At 46.1% G+C, this 16229-nt stretch overlaps 1 protein-coding gene across 2 annotated transcripts in view; it reads left to right on the top strand.

The window, feature by feature from the left end:
- Window positions 1-14673, top strand: part of FZR1 (fizzy and cell division cycle 20 related 1) — a 34419-nt gene extending 19746 nt beyond the window's left edge. For both annotated transcript variants that reach the window (XM_034755305.1, XM_034755306.1), the window contains exons 6-14: window positions 297-379; window positions 3944-4127; window positions 4365-4430; window positions 6052-6154; window positions 6844-7028; window positions 7994-8227; window positions 8329-8433; window positions 9867-9959; window positions 11095-14673. In XM_034755305.1, coding sequence (XP_034611196.1) covers window positions 297-379; window positions 3944-4127; window positions 4365-4430; window positions 6052-6154; window positions 6844-7028; window positions 7994-8227; window positions 8329-8433; window positions 9867-9959; window positions 11095-11136 — 1095 coding nt within the window. In that variant the 3' untranslated portion in view covers window positions 11137-14673. The remainder of the gene's footprint in view (window positions 1-296; window positions 380-3943; window positions 4128-4364; window positions 4431-6051; window positions 6155-6843; window positions 7029-7993; window positions 8228-8328; window positions 8434-9866; window positions 9960-11094) is intronic.
- Window positions 14674-16229: the final 1556 nt, after the last annotated feature.

The following is a 16229-nucleotide window of genomic DNA, read 5'->3' on the forward strand; positions in this document are numbered from 1 at the left end:
GATGTGGGCAAGTTAACACATGATCTTGATGTGTTCCCTAAATGAAGGAGAGGTTTTGAGATTCAACAGAAATTAGTTGCTCAGTATTGCTGTAGAGCAAGATTTAAAGGAATCTTTAAGGGAAGGAACTGTAAAGTAAAACACAGTGGGGCCACCACAATGCAGGGTTTTGGAGGGACCTCTGCCTAGGTAATGTATGTTAATTAATTACATTGTAGGTGATCTTGTAAAACTCTGGCACGTCAGGACCTGTACTGTGTGGGGTTTTTGTATCCAATGCTTTCTTCTTTGTGCAGTACTCGCTCAGCACCAAACGCTCCAGTCCAGATGATGGCAATGAGGTCTCCCCATATTCCCTGTCACCTGTCAGCAACAAAAGGTAATGCTGGCTACCTGTGGGTGGGGAAAAATGGGGGCTGGGGTTCTTAAGGAGCTCTCTGACTAATGTTATAATTGGTTGCTGTACAGCAGGGGTAGGCAACCTATGGCATGCGTGCCGAAGGCGGCATGCGAGCTGATTTTCAGTGGCACTCACACTGTCTGGGTCCTGGCCATCGATCTGGGGAGGCTCTACATTTTAATTTAATTTTAAATGAAACTTCTTAAACATTTTAAAAACCTTATTTACTTTTACATACAACAATAGTTTAGTTATATATTATAGACTTAGAGAAAGAAACCTTCTAAAAATGTTAAAATGTATGACTGGCACGCGAAACCTTAAATCAGAGTGACTAAATGAAGACTTGGCCCAGCACTTCTGAAAGGTGGCTGACCCCTGCTGTACAGCTATGGGATTTCAGGAGGGGAAGTGGGCAGCAGGAGTACTCAGACACCTAAGGAGCAAGGATCTTGTCTCTGTGCAAACAGCCCTAGAAATATAGTAGATTCCACTTGTTAGCAATCTCTCAGTTCCCAGCAACTGCTGTTATTATCCAGAGGCTGCTGGTAAGCGAAAGGCAATGCCAGGGAAGGCAGTGCTGGGAGGGGAGGCTGTGGCAGGGAATTGGGGGGGAGGTTTGGGAGGCTCTAGCCAGCACTGGGATATGCATTCCCATGCTGCAGCTCTCTAAACCTGCCTGTGGCTGGTGCTCGGCATGTCCCAGTGCTCTCTTCCCTGCCACATCCCCGAAGGCAGGTTTGCAGGGCTAGTCAGGGAAGGAAGCACTGGGACGTGCCAAGCCTGGGCCTCTGGTACCAGGGCAGGGCACAGCCTGGAGAGCACAGTGGTACCGTGCAGCCCCTTGGACCCCCACGCTCCTGCTCCCATGAAAAGCCCGGCATCCTCCTCCCAAACAGCAGGCAGATTGGCAGGCTGCAGCCGGAAAAGCATGTCAAAAGGCTGTCAAAAAGCAGCATGCCTGTTAGTATCTGAATCCCATTAACATTGTAGTCTAATGAGACAGGATTGGTTCCCAGCAAAATGTTGCTATTAACCAGAAGTTGTTAATATCAGGAGTGTTATTAAGTGGCCTCCCCTTTTTGGGCATGTGGCTATGGTCACTGGAGGGGCCACACGGAGATCGCCTCAGTCAGGGCAAACTGCAAAGGATGGGGCAGACGATCCCCAAAACTGATGGTTTATTCTTATAATTAGATTCTCCAAGCCAGTAACAAAATAGCTTCTGTAATACCACACTGGTTACCCAGAAGCTGAAACACAGTTCCCCTTAAGCAATCCAGCTCTGGGCTCCCACGTGGACAGCCAAATCTAATATAGTGAGGATTACTTAAAATCTTATTCACTATATATAAAGTTCTACCAATCCCAAGAGACCAGACACATTACCCACCAGGTTAGTTAATACTTCAGATCTTACCCAAATACATTCTTATAGCCAATTCTTATTAATTAATTAAAGTTTTATAAAAAAAAAAAGACAGAGTTGCTATGGTTAAAAGATCTGTACGTATAATGATATTACTCCTGGGGGAATTCTCCCCCAAATTAAAAATTATGTGCACAGTATTTTAAAATTCTGCATATTTTATTTGTCAAAATAACACAATATAATCACACCAGTTTCAGTTATTTTTGGTCATTTATTTCAAAATACCTGTCAGCAAGTATGTGTTTAACAATACAGACAACAAAAGAGAGTCAGGAAATGTTTTTTGAAAAATAGATTCCTTACTAGGCATATTAATACAGAACTCTGAGTAGTAATTCATTTAAACTACAATACAGAACTGTATTTCCCGCACCCCTCAGAAGCAGTGCAAAGGCTTAGGGGAGTTAGGGATAACGGAGTAGCTAAGAGAGAGGCAGTAAATTGCTGGGAAGGAGCCTGGGTGTGAACTTGGAGGGTTGTTGGGGTATGGGTGGGAAAAGTATGGAACAGGGTTTTTTTTTTTTTGGGGGGGGGGGGGAGGCAAGGAGGGATTGTTAAGGAGCTTCCCCCATGTAGACCCTGGCTGACTCCTAGCCTCTCCTATTCAGTCAGGCACATCTGCCCCGTGTGTTCCTGCACCTCCTGTCCACGTGTCCCTCCACCCCCACTCAGACACCACCTCCCCCCATCCCACTGCACCTCCCTCCCCAGTGGCCCTGTGCCTCCACTCCCATTCAGCCCCTGCCCCAGTCTGTCACCCACTAACCCTTATGAGCCCCTGTCAGACCACCCCCAGCACCCATGCTGTCTGTCTCCCCATAGTCCCTGTCTCCTGACCTGACCTGACAGTCACTGTGAAGAAGGCAGGCTCTTTCTCTTCCCTAGCTAGCCAGGAGCTGCTGTTTTGGTCTATTGCCACAGTGCCCTCTGGTGGGAAACAGGTGGGACTGCAGCAACATTTCAGCAGAAGCTTTTTTCTGCTAAAACAATTAGAAATGTCATGAATTATGCACATGCGGAGTAGCGCAGGATTCCCCCAGAGTAAGATATGAATAAAGTTCTCGGGTCAGTTTCATAGCAGAGATGGCGAGCTGCTCATTTGTAAAAGTCCTTTTAGAATCAGTTCAATAGTTTAGTCCATGTGTAGAATTTGTTCAAATTCTTCCATGAGAATTTGTAAGGATAGTCCAGGGCACACCTGGAGACCTCAGTCTTGTGACTTGAACGTCCCCGAAGTTTGAGCAGATCTGAGATGAAAAAGTTTCAGGCCCTAGAGTTTTTATAGTTTTCTAGCATCTTGACAGCAAACATCACAGCAGGCATTCTTGGATGAAGGATACGCAATACCTATTGTTGCTTTGAAGTAAATCTCTATTCCTTAGTCACACACTAGTAACTAGCTGCATTCATTAGCATAAGGTAATTAACCATTCAAGCAGTTCATAGACAGTCTGTCTACCTTTCTCTTTGAAGTTTGTAGTAATGATATTAGTACACCGCAATTTTCCTCTAAATGTTAACATTCCTTTTTGATCTCTGAATCAATAGAATATAGTAACAACCAGAACAGAAGTTTATTATCTACAAGCTAATTAGATCACATTGATAAAGTTAACAGATATAGATAAACACAGACAAATACAGTTAGTATCTACTTCTAATTCTCTGACAATATAGGTTTACATTTAAAAAAATTAAGGCTATTTCCACACTCCTGATGGACAAAGGTGCTAGTGTAGACAAAGCCTAAGTCTACTTAACATGGCTTTGATAATGATCTACAAGAAATAGCCCTGTTTACCATTTCAGTACTCCTCTAATGTAGTATTAAGGATTGATTTTGGGTCACTTAGCCTGCTGATTGCTTAACCCTCACTGGCTCAGTTCACAGGGTAGCTTTGCTATGGGCAGCTGTCCTCTTTTTCATTTTGTGCCCATTACTTCCCTCTAGCTGCTCACCTCAGGAGGGTGGCAGCACTGAGGGAACAGTGCTATCTCTTTCAATCTCTACAGTTCTGTAGAAATGCAGTGATCAAAACAGTAGGAATTTCTCTAAATCTTTGTACCTTCAAAGCCTCATAAAACAATCGCGTCTCTCTTTGTGTGAACAGTCAGAAATTGCTAAGATCACCTCGAAAACCAACAAGAAAAATCTCCAAGATTCCTTTCAAAGTGCTGGATGCTCCAGAGCTGCAGGATGACTTCTACCTGAACCTAGTGGACTGGTCTTCTCTCAATGTTCTCAGTGTTGGCCTCGGTACCTGTGTTTACCTATGGAGTGCTTGTACTAGCCAGGTAAGGCCTGGCCCTTTCTTTGCTGCTATGGGAGAAAGTAAAATGGACTGCGAGTCAGTTGGATCAGCCTTTGTGTTTCATATTCTGCTGCAGTACTCTTTCCAGTACCCTGGAATGTACCATCTGTGCGGTGCAATGTACTAGTGCTCTTAGTTCCAAATACCTAATCTGCTAGGCAACTAATCTCCTAGTTTGCCTCTTTAGTCCTAATTTCCATCTTATTTCCTACTTTTCAAGGTGACCCGGTTGTGTGATCTGTCTGTGGAAGGCGATTCTGTGACATCAGTGGGCTGGTCAGAACGGGTCAGTATAATACTACCACACAGAAATGCTGAACACCCAAAGCTCCTGTTAACTTCAGTTGCATTTGTAAGAACTCAACATTTCAGAACATCTGATCCTCCGTATGTCACTAGAGGCACTCCTTAGCTGGTAGGAATACACGTCTCACGCTGGAGTGAGAACCACTTAGATTGAGTTCAGTGAGCAACACGTGACCTCAGTCGAGATACCGAAGAGCATTTCTCTCTACGTTTTTGTTAAAGCCTAAGATATATGCACTTGAGGTGTGTTCCTCCAGACCCTCCACCCCCTCCAAAAAAGCACCTTGCCTACATAGCAGGATAGCGGGGATGGACGTGGACTGGTCTGTGAGTGTAGAACTGCCTCCGACGTTGACCACAAATATATCTGTCTGTGAGCGAGCCGTGCTCTTGAACACCCTGTGCCACTGCTGCAGTGCAGCTCCCTGGCAGTGCTCTTAGAACGAGGTTACGGGCTACTGCTTGTTCTGGAGAGATGCTCTGCATGAACTCATGTGCTTAGTGTCTTTGCTCTAATTCCTCTCCGTATTCCTATCCTGCCAGTTTTGTCTTCCTCGTTCCAGGGAAGGCTTGGGGTAAAAGAGCCCAGCATCCTGCTAAAAAAGCCTTTTGTGAGGCAGAACCCCCAGGTGCTCTGTTTGATGTTCTGTGTAGTGCCATGAAATCCTGCCTGGCTGGTTGGTCGAGGCCAAAGTGATGTATCCCATTGCAAAGGAATTCAGCAACATCCCCCATCCTGTTTAAACCAATAGCTAGTGGACAGGTATTCGCTGTCCCTTTAGCAAGCACTCATATGGAGTTTAGAGTGGAAAACAAGGAGTCAAAACTGCCTCCTGGGTTCTGTTTCCGACTCTGCCAATAGCTCACTGTATGATGTTGGGCAAGTCACTTAATGCATGTGCCTCAGTTTACCCTATCTGTTAAAACATCTTGGGGTCTGGGGGTGTGTAAAAAAGATGTAATTAGGTAATGATTATAAAAATCTTAGAGGGCCTAGGGAAAAAGGTGCTCTATAAAGAAGTGCCAATATTATCTATCTTTAAAAGTATCTATTGATACTTTTCAGTTTTCATTTCTACGGTAGATCTTCTTTTAATAGTTGTGGGTTGCAGAAATTGCATCTTCATTCAACTCATTGCTGATTAACCGATGGAGTTCCTTTGAGCAGGACAGATCTTACAAGATGTGTAGTCTCCAGAGATGATACTCCTCCCCCTCCCTTTGCCTTTTTGGGACTGAGGGCTGGTCTTCACTATGGGGAGTTTGACACTGCTCCAATTGATGCAGCGGGGATTGATTTAGAGGGTCTAGCGAAGACCTGCTAAATCGACAGCAGAGCGCTCTCCAGTCGATCCCGGGAGTAAGGGAAGTCAACCGGAGAGCGTCTCCTGTCGACACAGCGCAGTGAAGACACTAGGGTAAGTCGACCTAAGGTACATCGACTCCAGCTACATTATTCACGTAGCTGGAGTAGCGTTACTTAGGTCAACTTACCCCTGTAGTGAAGACAAGCCCTCGGAATCTGTTGTGCGGCTCTTGGATCTCTTTGTACGTTTACTTACTGACTTTATTGATTGCAAGTTTTCTTTTTGTGTATTTAGGGGAACCTGGTAGCAGTTGGCACTCACAAGGGCTTTGTACAGATCTGGGACGCAGCTGCAGGGAAGAAATTATCCATGCTTGAGGGTCACACAGCCAGAGTGGGTAAGGAAGAACAGGAAGCAAGAGGGCTGAAGTTTACCATTTGCTAACGTAGACGAGGGATCCCTTAAGGCCCTGTTAATAGTGCAGTGTTGCTATCGTTTATGATCCAAAAGGGAGTGTGGGAATGGTCACTCCACCCCCACACACCACTCCTTCCCCAAGCCTTCTATGAAATAGCTTTTTTTAAAGAGTCCTTTAAAATTGCACTGGCCTGCTCTTGGGAGTGGTGATACTATGAGTCATCGCCGCATACAGTTGTGGAGGGTGTTGTGTGATGAGGCATCCTAGGTGTGTCCTGTTAATGCACCTTGTTGAAACCAATGACATTCAACCCTCCAGGCTGGCTGCTTGAGGATTCCAGTTCATCCTGCTTTTCAGGGACTAGCTTTTACAAGTAGGCAGTGTGAATTGGTGACCGTGTCAGGGGTTGGGACACCTCATGAGTTCTGATGACCTCACGCAAGTTGTTACACCACTTGTGTCTCAGTTTACCCAGCTGTAAAGTGGGTGTAATATGAACTCCCATAGGGTTTGTGTATGTAAAAAGCTTTTTGATCTTCCAACAAAGTTGCTCAAGACGAGATTTGTTTAGTCCTCCTCTGGTTATAGTGGCTTGATACTTACCCCCCAGGAATCCTGCACTGACAGCTGCCTGGAATTCTCACTCTGTTCCTTTGCCTGCATTACAGGTGCTTTGGCATGGAATGCAGACCAGCTTTCTTCCGGCAGTCGGGACAGAATGATCCTTCAGAGAGACATCCGGACCCCCCCACTACAGTCTGAGCGACGGCTTCAGGGCCACAGGCAGGAGGTGTGTGGGCTGAAGTGGTCCACAGACCACCAACTCCTAGCGTCGGGTGGCAATGATAACAAGGTATAGTACTTATTACTGTGGGTGTGGGCCTTGGCCTTGTCTCTGAACCTGCACTCCCAATCATAAAAGCTGCCTTCTTTCAAAGATATGTCAACTTTTAATTCCAGCCTTTCTGAAGATGCCTTTTTGTTACTAACGAGGCGATTGACAGACCATTCTTTTTCCCCCCCACCCCCTCCCCAAATGTGGCTAAACTAAACTATCCTACAACTTTCTAGTGTCCGTCTTAGGTAAAAATTAATAGGGCAGCTTAACTATGCTTTGGTGTTCCTAATGTGCTTGGGTATCTACACCTGTATGTTTGGCCTGAAAGATGTTTAGATTTCAGTGAAGCTGGTTTAAACGGTCTCCACTTAAACATGAAGTTAGGCAGTGTGCAGTGAAGGAAATTTTCACAGTTTTAAATAACTTAGCTGACACTGAAATACCCTTCTGCGCGTTTGTTTTGTTTTAACAGGCACAGCTCAGGTTTGCTATTTACCAGAGAACAAAGAATGGTTACATATGGTACCAAGAACAATTCTGAAAGCACCTTGGGATAGATTCCTGCACAATTAACTCCCCAGACATTGGTGTGATGAAAGATAGTGTCCCAAGCTCTTGCAACTTCTACTCTCATTCACGGGGGGTGGGGAGGAACAGATTTCCAAAGTTTTTGATTATGGCTGGATTATTCACAAAGTCTTTCATGTCAAGAGACCAGAGTTCAAGCACTGCACATAGCCCAAGTGACACAAGTTTGTAGATCTTACTCTAGCCCAAATTGCAAAAGGACCCTTGAGTTGAGCAGGTTTGGCTGTCCCTGAGGGAGAGGCCCCAGTACAGGAATCGCCAAGATGGAGGTGCATTGGCTGAGCCGTGCAGGGCAAGCTTCACCAGGCTGGGCTTTAGCTGGTGCTGTCTCCTTGGTTTGGGGAGCAGAGGTTGGAGTTGTGTTAATTAGTCTTGTTTCTTCTCTCCACCAGCTCCTTGTGTGGAATCACTCCAGCTTGAGTCCTGTCCAGCAATATACAGAGCACCTAGCAGCAGTGAAAGCTATTGCGTGGTCTCCACACCAGCATGGTCTGTTGGCCTCGGGTGGTGGGACAGCTGACCGCTGCATTCGGTTCTGGAACACTCTAACTGGGCAGCCCTTGCAGTGCATTGATACTGGGTCACAAGTGTGCAATCTGGCTTGGTCCAAACATGCCAATGAACTAGTAAGTTGAACCAGGGGGTTGGAGTCCTCTGCTGAGCTTTCATGGATCAGGAACTGTCAGCACTGACTCTCTGTTGTAATTCTTGTGTCTTCCCCCTACAGGTGAGTACCCATGGATACTCGCAGAACCAGATTCTCGTCTGGAAATATCCCTCATTAACCCAAGTAGCAAAACTAACAGGGCATTCGTACAGAGTCTTATACCTGGTAAGCTATAACCCAGGGGTAGGCAACCTATGGCACGCGTGCCAAAGGCGGCACGCGAGCTGATTTTCAGTGGCACTCGCACTGCCCGGGTCCTGGCCACCGGTCCAGGGGGCTTGGCATTTTAATTTAATTTTAAATGAAGTTTCTTAAACATTTTTAAAACCTTATTTACTTTACATACAATAGTTTAGTTCTATATTCTAGACTTATAGAAAGAGATCTTCTAAAAACGTTAAAATGTCTGACTGTCACGCGAAACCTTAAATCAGAGTGAATAAATGAAGACTCGGCACACCACTTCTGAAAGGTTGCCGACCCCTGCTTAGTATAACCCATGCCCTTTGCTTAGTGATCTCCTATTGCTTCTGGTTCTGTGCACGGAGACAGAACCCACACTGGCTAGTACCGGGATCCCCTGGTTCCTAGCTACCCAGGGTTTGGTCAGTGAAACAAACAAGACTAAGTATCAGAGGGGTAGCCGTGTTAGTCTGAATCTGTAAAAAGCAACAGAGGGTCCTGTGGCACCTTTAAGACTAACAGAAGTATTGGGAGCATAAGCTTTCGTGGGTAAGAACCTCACTTCTTCAGATGCAAGCATAAGCTTATACTCCCAATACTTCTGTTAGTCTTAAAGGTGCCACAGGACCCTCTGTTGCTTTAAACAAGACTAAGCGTCACTACACTCAACAGGAGCACTGGGATCTGTCTGTCCCTGCTTGCTGACACTGGCGTGAGGATTCTTCTGCAGCACTTGACAAAAAGTGACACAAATTAACCTTTGGACAAGCCCCAGGTTGTCAAACTCCAACTCCTCTCACTTCTGAGGAGCACAGCTACCTGGTACAGCAAACCGAGCTCAAGGGAAATTTGTACAAGCCGAAAGTTTCTTCAGAGTTAGAAAGTTTTTAATCCTCCCCCTTATTCCACCTGCTGTTTTCCCTCTTCATGATTGTGCATTAAAACATCCAGTCCTGTTTTAATCCAGTTCCATCTCTTGATCGCTGCGTCTCTTATCTGGTGGGGAAGCTTCAGCACAGAATGGGATCAGCTGAGCCTGTCTCATACTGTTCTAGACACTGTGGCTAGTTCATTTGTTAACCATGTGTAGGGTGATGTTGGCATCTTAACAGCTTACTTCTGGCTGTATAAAGAGAGGTGCGATTCCAGAGATAATGGGAAGGACCCGTATGTATCTGTAGCAGCATAAACTAAGCCTTGTTTCCAAAATGCTGCATCTTACCTGTGGCAGTGGTGACAAGGCAGGGGGGAAGCAAAGGCAGCTAGGCCTGGTTTACCTCCATTAGCGAGCAGGTGAAGGGAGCTGAACATTTGTATTCTGCTCGGGGGAGGCCTCCATTTTAAACTACCGGTTAGCAACATTGGGACATGTATTTTGAAGCCTGTTTGTGCTTTTGTTTCCTCTCTTGCCTCAGGCAATGTCTCCTGATGGGGAGGCCATAGTCACAGGAGCAGGAGATGAAACCCTGCGGTTCTGGAATGTCTTCAGCAAAACCCGCTCAACCAAGGTAAACTCGCTCGTTAGTTCCTCTTTGTGCGGCAGGCGCTGCCCAGTGCGGGAGAGGCCTCTAGGAGGGAGGCCGTGGATCTTCTATCCAGCTCTAGTCACTTGCTGTGTGACCTTGGACAGTCACTTCGCTGCTTTTGGATTCCTCCACTTACCTGTGTGTACAGTGATCATACCCCCAATACTTCTCTCTTAGCAGCTGGGGGGGGATTGAGTCTTGATCAAAGGCTACGGGGTTTGTGATCCTCACTTGAAAGTAGTGATTTATGAGGCCTTCTCTGTGCACAGAATAAGTAAAGTAACTAGTACAACTAAAGGCCATCGGTCTCCATTTAAGGCTGGGTGTCGCATTCTTAAGATGGAACCATTGGTAGTTATGCTGGTGCCATGCCACACCACACCACTCATTTTAAGTAGCAGTGATGTAGGGTGTCCACCTTTGCCTGTTCCTTCCTAGCATTTTAATACACTGTTGCAGTGTCATTTGTATACATACTCTTCAGTTCTGGCACAATGGCTTTAGGAGACAGGATCAAACTCCCTTAAGTCCCTGAGAACTGTCACCATTCTAGAGTTGACTTCTCAGTAGGGGTCAGCAAAAAGTTTCTGCGGGGCTCTTTTTGAAAAGTAGTCTCAAGGCATCTTGAGCAGATGTGGAGAGACAGCAGAGGTGGCCAGGAACCAAGATATCATGCGGAGGGACCACGGAGAGACAGACCAGCAGTTAATGGATTGATTGGCAGTCTCTTCATCTGGTTTGTGGTGGCTCTACTGTAGGACATACGCAGCAGTCCCTGTTTCACAGAAACTTATACTGCAAAACTAGCCCATACCATCTTCTGCCATGCTCACAGTCCCCATGGACCCCGTATACATGCATGGGCACAGGAAGGTTGATCTCTGACCAACATCAAACTCGGGGATGCTTATGAAGCTTTGCCCTTTAATGTTACGCAAGCCCCAGACCATTTCCATAGGCATGGTTAGCTTCGAGCCCTGGCTTCATGGCAGAAATGAATGTGTGTGGGATAGGGCTGAGACAGTGTGGTGGAGCTGTCTGTGCTCAACTCATTTTCTCAGTGAATATTTAGAGTGGGGATCTTGGGTTCAAAAGTTTTCTCTTCATTTTTTTTCAGGAGTCTGTGTCTGTTCTGAATCTCTTCACCAGGATACGGTAAACCCCGTACTTGCACACCAGGATACCCCGGTACAAAGTGCCAGGAGAAAAACACAAACTTGGCGTGCATGGACCCTCTCGCCATCAACCAGAAGAGGGGAAGGGGAGTGCCAGTGGGTTTGGAGGATGGACTTTCAAGATTCTTCTTAAATACATGATTGCGAACCATATTGGACAGTATTTGGGGTGGGGCTGGGAGGGTGATGCAACTATCAAAGGGTTAAGAATTCATTCTTCATAAAGGGGAACAGGTGCAAGAGGGAAAAACTAAAGTATCTAATTTTATATATTGGGTAGAACTTGTGTGATATGGACCATGATAAGGAAGACTAGGCCAAGGGCATCCCAACTGCTGCTTTGTAACCTCTGTGAGAGATGAGTGGATTTGTTTGTGAGGAGGGGTTTGGAATGCTGCTCTGGGTTCTTCATCATTCTCTGATTTGACACACTTCTTCGGAAGCCAGAGTTAGCCAGACTTGATCAAATTTTACTGGTGGGAGAGGACAAAAGTTAGAGCTGGGAAGAAGCCTCTCGCATGTAGAATGAGTATTGTGTTTGCTTGGGACTAATATTCCAAGTAGAAAAAAGGAGAACTGCTTATTTTCCTCAGACACACAGTTTTCTCTTCCGTTTAAAACCATGACTAATATTTGACATGGATGTTCACCTAAGAGTTTAATTTTCAGCACACTTAGTATCTGGCTAAAATAATGGAGCTGAGAATTTTTTTTAAAAGATTTTAACAGCAGCTGCCTCTTCTAAAGGAAAGATTACTGCACAATCCAAAGAGATGATTATTTTTTTAAAAAGAATTATTGATATTACACATTCAAAGCTGGTCTAAGACTTTTAGTTTAATGGGGAAACAATGGCTTTTTTTTAAAGACCCAGGAGTATTTATTTAGAGCTTTATGCTGTGCCAATTATTGCAGACTGATTGCTGCAGTGTCTTTATGAGGACAAAAGCCGTTGAGATGGATTTAGAAAGAAAGACTATTGTGGATCTGTTTTCAGAGACAAAGGTTCTTTAAGATTGTTGCCTGTCTTCCACATGGGACGGAAGAAACATCATGTGTTTGTAAGTCTGTGTGCAAGGTATTTTAGACAAGGGCGAAGTGTTTCTTTTTTTTTTTTTTTAAACTTCAATTAGGTCAGAGCCAGAAGCCCATTTTTAAGTTTCAGGAAGAGAGAGATCCTGCCAGTTTGTTGGAATAATGCAGTGAGGTGTGATGCTAAGCACTTGTGTGTGTGTGTATGTGTGTGTGGGTGTCTTGCTTTTAATTTAAAGAGAAGCTGTTATGCTTGCAGCAGCCAGTTCCTGTCTACTTTGTACATGTGCCAATGCTCACCTGCTGTGCATCTGGCCCCTCGCCTCCTTTTGTAAAATGTTTGGATGTAAGTTCTGTCTCTTCTCTTGGCTATTGTGTATATAGACCTTGTCCTGTTGTACATAGTGTGTAAGCAGATACCTTCTTGCGAAACCAGCCTGCCCAGGTTGGGGGAGTGGGGGGGAGGTGGGAGGGAAGGTGTGGGAGACAGCTGCTTCTCTAGAGCAGCAGCGACCCCTTTAGAAAGGGCAAATTTCAGGTAGCAAGTCTGGCAAAGAGAATTGCTATGAACTCTGATTCCATTTCACTACAGCCTTGACCAAGTGTGCCATTTACAGCTAACGCATGGATGTTGGTTTCTGGGTACTAGGAGTGCTTCTCAACATGGTGTTCCGTAGCAAAGCTGACGGCATTGGAGCTCTTGAAGCCAAAAATGGGACCTGAATAGTCCCACCGCCCCCTTCCCCCGCTCCTCCAAAAAACCATTTCAGCACAGATCTGCTTTACTCTGGTTCTCTCCACAAAATTCCAAGGCACTGTAAACATGGTCTGCAATGGTGGTCTGATTCCTCTCTTGCTGCTTGTTCCATGTTTGACATCCTGATCCGTCGCCTCACTAAAGCACTAAGGAATTGTTAACCTGTCAGATCATTAAGTCAGGCAAGCATGTCTGAATTAAAGGCATCACTTGTAGTGAAACATGGTCTGTAACGGGTGCCTGTTCCACCCCTTGGGGCAATTATGATGGAGAAAGGACCAGAGGAAAGTAATGCATGTCTTAAGTCAGAGACTGGGAGGGGGAATATGGCCGCAAGTTACTTCTGTGGCTTAGTTTCTCATTTGCGATCTGTGCTTTGGGATAACCGTTCCCCAGTCCCCTAGCTCAATGTCCAAACCACCCACAAAACATTTTCCTCCTGGAGAAAAATCTGTAAATGGAGGGAAACAAGGAAACCATCCCTGAAAGGGGAGTAAATTTGTCTCTGCTTAAGTTGTGTAAGTGTCCACCTAATGAGGAGGAAAACGTGGAAAGTGACTTGTGCAGAAGAAAGGTGGAAAGTGATGGTGTGTGCAGGGATGGCCGGGAAGGAGCGGTACAGGCTAGGTTGTGCAGTGGTCCTGGTAACTATCCTGACCGTAATCCCCTCTGCCCGCCCCAATACCACACACTGGAGAGGAGCAAGCTTTCCTGTTTGTCAGGTGCGTGATCAGCCTAGGCGTGTGCGCCCTACATCAGAGAGCCCCCCTTGCTGAGGCAACTGGTAAAAGGAACATTCGAACTCAGGGTAAGACAAGCTTTGCTTTGAAAAGGAGAGGGGAACAGACAGTCCTCTTCCTTTAGACCTGCAGTGTTGGGTTTGGTTTTGAAGTAATCCCCAGAGTGGAGGGAGGAAATACCACAGAGAAATCTAGATGCTCTGGAGTCTGTGCTGCAGTTACGCATGGAGCTTTCTTGTGTGTCGCACTGAAATCTCAAGCAGAGAATTGCATTCGACAGAGCTCTCAGTCAAGAGGGACCATCCTTCTATACGCTCAGTTTGTCATTCTCTGCTTCTAACAGCATTATTTCTGTCGCACTGTTTCAGAACAATCCCGTTCCTAATCCTCCCTCTGCTCGGAAGGCTGGGCAGGACAGGTTACTTTGGGCTCCTACTGTTCTGCTTAGCAGGGATGAGTAGTTGATTCCCGATCCCATAGCTGGTTTATGGTTGAGTGTATTGGGTACCTGGCTGGAGGGGTGGTGGTAGAGCAATGTTAAAAACCGTCTTTAGTGGATATAAAAAAAAATACCAGCACAAATTCCTTGTTTCCCATACAGTTGCCAAAGGAGGTAGTTTGCTGGGGCTAGTGGAGTGTCCTCAAAAGGTATCTTTCGGGGGGGGGCGGGGGGGGTGCTGGGGGTGTTTGTGTCTAGAATCTCATGTATGCAACTCGTGTGAAGCGATTGGCTGTCTGGAGTGTGCTCAATAGTGTTGTAAATGGAAAAAGAAAAACTTGCGTACACTTATTTCAATGTATGAACCATAACATTTCTGACTTGTACAGTTCAGGCAGTTTGCAAGGTCTCCCCAGAGTTTATGCAGGTAAATTCTAAGAACTTGTGGCATTGTTACATATAAAGCATCATATGGTGAAAAAACAAAAATAGAGACCATTGTAACTTTTCATGTAAAGCAATGTAACTGGCATTAAATACATTGTGAATTTAAGCCTGGTGTCGCTTTGTTTAAAGCTTCACGTGAAACTTGCGAGTAATGTTGTGCTTTAAAGTGCTGTGTGGATCCTGTGCTCAAGTACATGAGCGTGCCCTTTGCCCACACGGCCACGTTGACTTCACTGGGGCGAGGGTCTGATTTTGGAGAAGCAGGGCCAGAGGGAAAGTGACTGTGTAAATATGAAGCTCCAGGTCACTTTTCAAACTGTTCTATTCCAAACCATTTTCATTAGTTTACAAATCAAGTGATGATTCATCCCCCCCGCCCCAAAAAAACCCCACCCCAAACAAATAATAAAAAACCTCCCAATGCTGTGATCTGAAAATCTGAATCTGTCTTGCTCCATTCCCTTCTCCCATGGCTGTGATGGCTTCTGTTGCTCTAATAAGATTTCTCAGAGCATTGGGTTTGATTGAGCCAGTAAAGCCAGTTGATGCAAGTCACGTGGAGGGAACTGGTATGTTGACTAGCCTGCCAGTCTTAGTCTCTTGTTCTTACTGTGAATGCTCTTATGCATGTAGACCTGGGACCCATCCATTTAGCATTTGTCAGCACTGTTAAGCAGATACAAACCTTGCCTCTCAGATCTGACAGCTAACTACACTGCTAATGAACTGGACTCTTATTGTACAGACCTATACAAATCCCAGATTGTTGGCTATCGCTGAAGATTAAACACGTTTCTCACAAAAGCATGGCTTTGGGATGCTAGAACAGAATATGAGACGTTATCGTCCCAGCCACGAAATGTGTGGCTGGGACAGCGGAAGCTATTTTACTGACTAAATGATGTCAGTAATGCTACCCTGAACATTGCCTGGGCCGCTCCTTCCACTGGACACACTTCTGGCCTGGTGACTTCTGGCTCCCATGTTTTATTCCCCTGGAGAATCCAGGCCAGAGAATCTACAGCAGGGGTCTGAGGTTAAAGACTCAGGGTGGGTCATGTCTGTTCTTCTCTCCTCCTGCCTCCCCTAAATCTTCTTAAACAGCAACAAGTTTTTGAATAAAAAATGGGGCCAGGATGGCAAGGAGCATGTTCTGCAATTGGATCCCTGAGTGTGTGTCACGGACTCACAGATCGTGCCCACTCTTGGCCCCGTGCGGTCCGTGGGGGGTGCCCCTTTCAGTGAGACAACCCTTCTCGCGGGTCCACTCTCTCTCGGGGTCAGGCCCCTCTACCTCCTGGAGCCGCACCTCTCTGAGCCTTAGCATGCCTGTCTCTCGCCGTGGGCCCCCTCAGGGAGTCCACTTGCTCTGAACCCCCCGGGCCTCCACCCGCAAAGGGGTTGATGCAACCCTTTTCTCTAGACCGGAGTGACTCTCAGACAGCATAAAACAGGAGGATTTATTGAGAGTTGAACACAGCACAGGAAACTCTCAGGCCTGGCCTCCCTCAGCCCAGCACATCCCAGTCTCTCTGCATCCAGGTGGGCTCTGCCTGCTCCCCCTCTCCAGCCCAGAGCCCCCCTGCTCCCACCTGGGCATCTGAGATCACCGGCCCCAGGCCCCGCCTCTGTCCATTGTCTTCTCTCCAGGTAAACAGGGTC

The sequence above is a fragment of the Trachemys scripta genome, chromosome 22 (assembly GCF_013100865.1).
Source record: "Trachemys scripta elegans isolate TJP31775 chromosome 22, CAS_Tse_1.0, whole genome shotgun sequence".
Taxonomy (NCBI): Eukaryota; Metazoa; Chordata; order Testudines; family Emydidae; genus Trachemys; species Trachemys scripta.